General features: G+C 49.7%; 1 protein-coding gene across 1 annotated transcript; it reads right to left on the bottom strand.

Moving 5' to 3' along the window:
• Positions 1–1,566: 1,566 nt before the first annotated feature.
• Positions 1,567–2,988, bottom strand: FRAT2 (FRAT regulator of WNT signaling pathway 2). The gene has a single exon (XM_059723876.1). The coding sequence runs from the start codon at positions 2,760–2,762 to the stop codon at positions 2,292–2,294; it is 471 nt and encodes a 156-aa protein (XP_059579859.1). The 5' UTR covers positions 2,763–2,988; the 3' UTR covers positions 1,567–2,291.
• Positions 2,989–9,361: the final 6,373 nt, after the last annotated feature.

The following is a 9,361-nucleotide window of genomic DNA, read 5'->3' as shown; positions in this document are numbered from 1 at the left end:
TCAGGTTAAATTATCCACATAAGCTTTCACATACATATGGGAACATTCTAGATGGCTTTTATTTTAGTTACAGAATTAGCCAAACCTGTGTAACTATTGACTGTGCATTAGCTAATACGTAACTTAGACATAGCATTATACTAAATGGGCAGGCTTAGTATGAACTAACTGAGCATATACTAAATTAAACGGTTCAACCAAGGGTTCAAATTCACCACACAGTATAGTGGTGGCATAGCAGGCGCAATTCTGACTACAAGTCAAACATGAAAACTAATTAGCTTTTGAAAGACACACTGGCAGGTCGTTATGGTTGAAATTCAGAAAGCTTTACATGTTATCAACTTGTTTCAACATTAAAAAAAAAAAAAAGAGGAATTTAAAAAGAATCCTCTGTATTATTCCCAATCCACACATGCAGCATTGGTACTTATTAAGAGAAGGAGACAGCAAACCCAAGTAATTTCTAGACCGTGTAAAATGCAGAGAAGTAACCAGGAAACATTCAGTTATATTTTTCAAGAAGTAAAATTAAAGACATTAGTGTTTCTAAAATTCCACTTCACCTGTTTCTTTGAGTTACAGGTTTCTCAAAAAACAAATATGGACACACAAATCATTAGAACAAGATACAGCTAGTTGAAAATATATTCTGCTTATAAAATTTACTACTTCAGCAGGACATTAAAAACATATATAAATATGTGCTATATATTATGTAAGCTATTAAATGGTCCCAGAATTAGATGCAGAATAAAAACAATAAAATATGCTTATTTCTGGATCAGATTTGACCTTCAAAAGAACTAATTGTTCACCTACATCCAAATGCTCAAACTGCCTTTTCAGGCAAAAGCAAACATCTTCCATTTTCTTTCACATAGGAAGATTGTTACCTTCTTCAAAGGAGCAGCTTTTACCTTAAATTGAATAGGGGAGGGGAAACTGTGGTGTTCCAGCCTGTCAGGTGTGTTCAAACCTTGATCTTAAAATGCTCTCTGGCTCTTAGAATCAAACAGAAGTGTACCTGGTAACCGGAATACAATGTGTATACACACACAGTCTTTGATCAGTATCAGATCCTATTGAATACTAAACATATTTTTATTCTTTTCCCGTGACCCAGTGGAAACCCATACCACTCTATCTCCAAAATATTTGTAGGCTTTTCTGCAGAAACAGGAAGCATGAATAAATAGCCAACTTCAGCGGCATTCCTCTCACTAATGCCATCATACATTGTTAATGGTGGTGTCAAGTGTGATTTGACTTAAAAATTCCTATGGCAACGTTGCAGACGACACAAAAGGGTGTCTGTGGGCTTAGTTAAGAAGGCTGCTTGGCAAACAAAGGGTCTCAATTGCATCTCCCTGCATTAATAACTGGTGTCCCACTGCCTCAGACTATGCGGATGGGAGGGGGCTTTGTCTGCAAAATGGAGCTCTCACCAGAACGGGAAGACTCGGTTTCGGTGTTGTTTCTCCAAGAGGGTCATCCCTGGAGCTTGCCTCATAGGGATGAGGGCTCCCTTCCCCTTGGGTGCCAAGAAGACATGAGACTCCCGCATAAAAACAAGACCACGTTTATTCAATACAGACATTTTCATTTAGACAAAGGAGTCCTGTGACCCAGGAACACAATTTGGACACTCCGGTACGAAGCGTAGAGATTTTTAATCAACAGCTGCTTGTCAGCCAGCCATTGGGAAGGTCTATTTTTCTTCCTTTCTTTCTTTTATTAAAAAAAAGACCAACAAAAAACAGCATCTCTCCGGCACGCACGTGCGCGAGTCTGTGGGTGCGTGAGCATGTGTCTGCCTGCGGGCAGGTGTCTCGGGCGCTACCTCCGGTGTCCAGCGCGCCTCGGACGTGGTTTGCTGGCGGCTCTTGCCCAGGCTCAGTCCAGCCACTTCCCCGCGGGGAGATTCCCAGGTCAACCCGCTCCTCAGTCACAATGGAAAACAAGCCCTCTCCAAAGAGACACCCCGCGCCTCCTCCCTGAGGGGGACGGAGGATTGCTGCCAACGGCTCGGGCCAGCCGGGCGGGGAAGGGGCGCGGGAGGGAGCCCCCCGCGGCGCGGCAAGGGGCGGAGCTCCTGGAACGGCAGGGGGGGAAAAAGCACAACAAGCCGGCGACTCCTCCGCGCTCCCGGCCCCGCAGGGCTGCCCCGGCCGGGGTGGGGGCGGGCAGAGCCCGGGGCTGACAGTCCACGGCGGGCGGGCGGGCGGGCGCCCAGTCCTGGTCCGCAGCCACGCCCGGCGCCTCCCCGCGCCCGCCCGCCCGCCGCGCGGCTACTGCAGGGGCTGCAGCGCGCCCGCCGCCGCCTCCCCACCGCCGCTCGCTGTGGCCGCTGCCAGCTGCAGGCGCCGCACGGCCTCCTTGATGAGGTTCCCGGAGAGGATGAGCTGCTGCAGCAGCCGGTGCGGGTCCTCGTCGTCCCCCCCGCGCCCCGGCGGCGGCTGCTTCCTCCGGCGTGCGGCGCTGCGCAGCCAGCCCCGGCCGCACAGCTGCTTGGCCCCGCGCTGGCTGCTCGGGTCCGGGCGCGGGGGCTCGGCGGCGCCGGGCGGCCGGCCGGCGGGGGAGTAGGGCGCGGCGCGGTCGCGGGCGCTGGCGGGGCCGCGGGGGGCCGGCGCCCGCTGCGCGCTCAGCTGCAGCACTTCGCCCAGCTTGGCCACCAGCGCGTCCACCTCCTTGGACCCCGCCGGCCCCACGCCCACGGCGCGCTCCAGCAGCAGGAAGCGCTCGCCCGGCCGGCACGGCATGGCCGGCCCCGCTCGCTCACACGCACACGCGGCTGCTGGTGAAGCTGGAGCGCAGCCCGCTGCGCTCGGTTTGTAAACAATGGGTGACGCGGCGCTCCAGCCGCTACCACCGCGTCCGCGGAGGCGGGGGGGCGCGAGCGGACGAGCGTGGCGAATGGTAGCGCCCAGGCCGCCGGGATCCCCAGATGAACCCTCCTCTGCGGCGACAGGAACAGCCCAAGTGCCGCCGTCCCCCCCCCCGTCTGCTAGTCACATGGGCTCGCCCGCTTTCAAACCCCGCACTGAGGACAGGGGGCGGGCCGCAGCCCTGGCTCCGCGCCCGGCGGGTGTCTGGGCTGCTTTGCTGAGCTGTGAAATGGGGGTAATCCATCGGCTGGTCTCCCTGGGCTGTTGGCCCGTCCGCTTTGGGAGCAGTCAGTGCAGCCATGCCTAGGGATCCCGTGGGCAGACATGTGGGGACTCGCATATAGATCCCCTGCACAAGAAACGCGTGTGGAGACAGTCACGCCCGTGGATCACATGCACACCCCTGTAGAAACGGGCAGGGGGGTGCTGGCGGGGCAAGCTTCCCCCCCTGCTCCTGGGAGGCGGCTCCTTCCTGCCTCCCCCCCCCCCTCCCCGCCATTCTTGATGGGCAATTCGCTAGTATTTCATAATAGTATTAATGCTGCTATATGTGAATAGCCAAATAATGGCCCCTACAGCTAGTGTCTTACTGAATTCACCGTCCACTGAAACATCCAGTATAAACGTTTTAACAATGTGCTTAATATCCACATTTAGACTTGTTTACACGGTTCTAGGTGGGGACTCACATTTATGCAGCCCACTTTCAAGAGTGCATGATTGCATGGTGATTCCCTGCCTGGCAGCATACCTCAAGATTTAATTTTGAGTTTTTATTAGTCCTGCAGACTGGGCCTTTCACATTCAGTGATCATAATTCTCCCGTTTCATATGCACACAGTGTCCTTGTATCCAGTACTGTATTGATTTTTTTAACATTTTCTTGCATGGCAGGCACATACCTTTGCAATCTTATTTCCCATTGTTGGAATTATCAGAAGTGAAGCATGTCTGTGCTCTTACTTCCTCTGGTTTTCCACCTGTTATAATAGCCCAGCATCAAGACTCACTCTCCATTCTTTTGTATTAATTTATATTTATATTCTCATTTCTTTTATATTCAAATCCTCCTTTTTAGGCTGCAGTTTTCACCCTACTGAGGTTCTTGGGATATACATTTTAAAAAGGTACTTTCTGGTCTTCAAAAACTGCATATAGGAGCATGATTCTGCATATAAGAAACTATATGATAAAATCCCATCAAAACCAATGCAGCTACTTGTACAACTGACAAGGTACTACTAGTAAGCCATATTAATCTAATGTTAAGCAAAAGGCAGGGGAGGGGTGGCACCTTAAACTAACTCCTTCTGAGAGACATGAGCTTCTTTAGGCTATTTTGCTGGATCCTATGAGTGGAGTTGAAGAGAGCAGGGGTACCAAATAGAAAAGAATAAAGAAATTAAAAAGGATAGGGAAGCAGGGGTGGAGAGGCACTTTATTCTTTTCTGTTTAGTACCACTGCACTCTGCAAGTCCATTCATAACCTCTGACAAAATCTGCTGTAGCCTATGAAAGCTCATGCACCTCTGAACAAGTCAGTCTAAGGCGGCATTTCTCAACCTGTCGGTCGTGACCCAAAAGTGGGTCTCAAGAATATATGAATGGGTTGCAAACTTTAAATTAAAAAAATAAATCAACAAGCTTTAAAAATGGATTCTCCTTTAAAGGAGACAAATGTGGGAAACTCTGGCTTTTCCCTTGCAGGCTGGCAGAGTTCCATGTGTGAACACTCTTAGCCCTTCGTAAGTGTAAGGTAGCTTTCTAAACCTGTGCGTGGAAACAAGAACTGCTCCAGAAGAAACTGAGTAATAATACTTAGAAATTTAAAGGGACTTAATATTTCCTAAACCCTGTACAATTCCTGGAACTAGATGATCTAAAGCTTGGAATCTGTTTCTACTTTTTCTTTCTATTATTATTTTTACTATTATTAAATAATCAGATTGATAGGTTATGAACAGGATTATATGGCATGGTCTCTGTGATAGCAGAGGACTGAGCTCACTAAGCCAGGAAGTCCCTTCCCAGTCCTTTCTTTCTACATCTCTAAATTAATTGTTTCATATCCATTGTGTTCACGTTTCAGAAACTTCTATCATACTTTTTCTCACCAAGATGCTATATACAATGATTCTCCTCTTAACAATAGATGATGTTGTGTAATGTTGCTTATATAAGGTAAATTAATCTCCTACCCACACTTACTTACATTTTGCATTTAGAATAAAGAGAGATCAGGATATCCTTACAAAAGAATAAGATGAGCTAAGATTTTTCTAACAACTGCTTTACTAATCCAACATCTGTGCTTGAATTCCAAGAACAGAAGATATTCCTTTAAAAAAACAGATAAGGTTGCTAAGTGGCAATAATGTGTTTATCTATGATGTTACCCCAAAACTCTATATAAAAATTGGGCTAAAGCTTTAACTGTAATTAATGGTTTTGGATGTCCAAATTGAGACACGGTAAAGGGACCTAAATGAGCAATCTTGGGCACATTTCCATGAGACATTTCCTGAGGAATAGATTAATTAGCTCCACAGTAAACATCTTGGCATCTACATGTGTAGGGCTATTAGGCTGGAATAAACTAATAAACTCCACAGCAGGGTAGTACTTGTAAATGCAGAATTTTTTACTCTACAGCACAACACGTGTAGATGCTGATGTGGCTGGGGCATGAGAGTGCTTCAGTGTGGAGGCTGCCTGCTGGCTAGCCCCACACTGGAGCACCTTCGTGTCCCAGCCAGCCCTTCTGCAGCACAGTGAGCTGAGTTGGAGCAGCCCCAGGCTGGCAGGCTGGCCCCCTGAGTACCCTGCCAGCCAGGGCTACTCCAACCCAGCTCAATATGCTGCAGTCCTGGGCATACATATAAACACGGTGCCCAGGAACAATAAACTTTGGCCCAATATGTGTCGGAGTTTATTGTATCAAATTAATATACATGTGTAGATGTGCCCTTAAAGACCTTAGTTACTCTAGAAAAATTAAATCTTATTTCATAGCAAATACAAAGAAATGCCTATTTCCTCACAACATATGAACCTTGAAAATGAATTGATTTATTTCAAATGTATTGTTTTTTGGCAATCAAATATATTCTTTTAAGATGTCACCTGGAAAGAACTCCTGTTATATATTTATTGGGCTTTGCAAAGCTTTGGGTGGTGATTCGATTAGGAGGAGACTCAGCTTGATTTGGTGGCTGAATCTCCAAATCCAAATTGAATCAGGGGACCAATTTAAAAGTCCGAATTGATTCAAAGCTCTCCGAATCTTCAGAAAAGATTCGGAGAGCTTTGATGGTTCAGACAGTCCCTGGTGGCTGCAGCAGGGAGCTGCAGCTGACTTCAAACTGGTAAGTCAGGGGTGGGCGAAATATGGCCCACAGGCCAGATCTGGCCTGCAAGGCCATTCTATCCAGCCTACGGGGCCCCTAAAAAATTTAGAAAATGAATATTGATCTGTCCTTGGTTCCTGTCAAAAATGACAGGAACCAGGGTAGTAGGACCCATGGGAAGCTCAGAGGACTCCCACAACAGCAGGGCCTGCCTGGCCCTGCCCCCCAGCCGCAAGCCCCAACGGGGGCTCCTGGCCTGGGACCATGTGAGTGCACCATACCAGAAACTCAGGTATGGGTGGGGGGGACCTCGGGTAGGGAAGGAGCCCGGGGAAAAGCTGAGCCCGGCGAAAAACAGCCCCTCGCCTGCCCTGTGGCTGGTTCTCCCTGCTGCAGCCACTCGCAGCCCATGCAGGCTGTGAGTGGCTGCAGCACAGGGTGCCGGCCATGGGGCGGAGGAGCAGCTGCTTCCCCTTCCTCCCCCCTGCCTCACGCTCAGCACCACCTTGTAACCTGCCCCTGCTGCCAGCCTGGGCCCCACACCGGCTCTGGGCTCACCCGTCAGGGCTGTGCCACAGCGGCAGCAGCTGTGGCCCCCCCGCCCCGATTGCTGCGCCCACCTGGAGCTCATGCACTGGGCAGCCCAGAGGTGGTGGTGGCAAACACTGCCCGGCATGGCAAGCTGGTGGGGGAGGCCGCAGCTGCTGCCGCTGCAGTGCAGCCCCAGTGGGCAAGCCTGGAGCCGGGCAGTGTTTGCCACCACCACCTCTGGGCTGCCTGTGCCTGCTCAGGACAGCCCTGCACAGACTGCGAGTGGCTGCAGCAAGGAGCGCTGGCCACAGGGCGGGGGACGGGCCGCTTTTCCCCACACTCAGCACCAGTTTGTTCCCTGCTGGTGAGCAGGGGGTTGGAGCTGCACGCTGCCCCCGACCTGTACCACAGGGCTGCGGGGCACTGGGAGTGAGCAGGTGCACGGGGCCTACACCAGTGTACCGGGGCCAGCACCAGCAGGGCCCAGAGCAAGGTGGCAGAAGTACAGGGTCCTGGCCAGCAGGGGCTATATGGAGCCAGGCCAGCTCCCCCCTCTCCCTGCTGGTGCAGCCCAGCTCAGCTCCACAGACCCCTGCCAGCCTGTGCCCTGCTCTGGGCCCCAACAGTGCTGGCCCTGGGACATTGGTCCCAAGACAATGGGACATTGGTCCCAAGATGGTGACCAGGGGGCGGGTCACCTGTCAAGGAGCAGGGCTACCCATGCAGCCCTAGACAGATTGCCAAAACTGAGTAAGCGGCCTTCCGCCTGAAATAATTGCCCACCCCTATGGTAAGTACTAGTGGCAGGGGAGAGGGTCTGGGGAGGGGACCATGGCGGCATCCCTGCCAGCACTGCCACGAGCCCCCTGACCCCTCCCTCGCTTCCCCAGCCCCCCCATGGGTGCCCCGCCTGGACCAGCTCTGGCCCTTCAAGAAAAAAAAAGCCGAGAAATGTCCCGGGACTCTGCTCCTGCAGCAGGTTCAGGGCTTCGAGGGCTTGTGTAGAGGCCCCCAGCTGGCATGGGGCAATGGGGGGCAGCAGGGATTGACCCTCCCCTCTGGCAGGAGTGGTGAGTCCCAGTGTTTGCTTAGTTTCTTTTTCTTAAAGGGCCGCAGCTGGCCCGGGGGGAGGGAGGGGGCACCCATGGGGGAGCGAGGGGGGGTGGTCAGGGGGTTTGTGCAGAGCCCCTCATGCAGCATGGGGCAGTGGGGATTGCCCCCGGCCCGGCAGCACCCGGTGAACCGGGGCTTTTTTTTTTAACAAGTGCCGGAAGCTGGGGCAGCCATTGCCAGGCTGGAAGAGGGGCAGGGGATGGGCCTGGTTGATTCAGAGAGTCGGAGATTCAGCAGCAACCGAATCGAATCGAATCACTGTCCCCTGAATCATCCGAATTTGAATCCAAAGCGAATACTAGCCACTTTGCATAGGCCTAATATTTATCAGTTAATAATGGACTTTTCTATATTTTGTTAAAGTAAGTGCTGTTTCTTGGACCTACAGTGTATGGTAGTTCCGTTACCTATGCCCTCTGGCTCGTCCAATCTTCTTCTAGGGTCTCCGAGGTCAGCCCTTCCACATCCAAGGTCTTTCATACTCTTAGAATAAAACTCTCTCTACCCTCTGGGGATTCAGGTCTAGGAATCTTCCCTCACCTGCAAAGAAACCCCTCCCCAAACCTGATCCACCAGAAGCTGAAACCCTTCCATGTATCTAACCCATGTACTGAGTTTCCAAAATTCTCCACCAGCCTTTAATAGTAAAAGGATAATATTCTATGACCAGCCTATTCGCCTTGGTCTGGCTGAGCTATAGAGATCATTTCAGATGACACGTGAAGGTACCTGTTTCACAAGGTTTGTCAGGTTGCCTTGTGCAACATCACTAGTTCTTACTAGTCTAGGAATGAGAGACCAGGGATGGGAAAAGAATCTTCTGCTTTTTTGGCTTACTAACTTTATACTGTTGTGAATTATTTTCTCTGTGTCTTAACATGTTTTATGTTACAATACAGGAATGTGACTAAGTAAAATTAAAAGTTAACATTACATCAGTCATTAATTCCCCGGAAATAGGCTTTTGCAGCAATCACTGGTAGAATCCCACAGATTAGAGAGAAAATTCCACCTGGGTGTTATCAAAATTCCTTAATAAATATCTGACATTTATTGCCATACTTTCAATCAGTAATTATTTGTTAACTAAACATTTCTCTTGACAGTTCTGTTAAAAAGCCTATCTACAATGAATACGTAAGACTCACAATCAATTAACCAGTTTATAGAGATGACTAGTAATCTCTCTTTCTCTGAACATTTAGGTAAAACAACAAACTTCTTTCAATTTGCAAATGTATTAGATTTGTCTCAAATTAAGGTAGCACTTGTGCACAGACAGTTGGATGCAACTTCACTGAATCAACAAACTTGGATACCGCTTTATTTTAATCATATCTCAAAACACATTTCCAACATTTAACATTAATGGACAGAAGAAAGTTATTAAAGGAGTATTACGCCATTTAAAATCTGATTACCACATGGTGCATTTTGCATCTGAACTATGTTGTTTGTTTAATGTAGGGCATGTATCAGCTC

Source organism: Alligator mississippiensis, chromosome 3, assembly GCF_030867095.1.
Source record: "Alligator mississippiensis isolate rAllMis1 chromosome 3, rAllMis1, whole genome shotgun sequence".
In the NCBI taxonomy this organism is placed as follows: domain Eukaryota; kingdom Metazoa; phylum Chordata; order Crocodylia; family Alligatoridae; genus Alligator; species Alligator mississippiensis.
The sequence above is the reverse complement of the archived record's forward strand: the minus strand, read 5'-3'. Positions and strand labels throughout refer to the sequence as shown.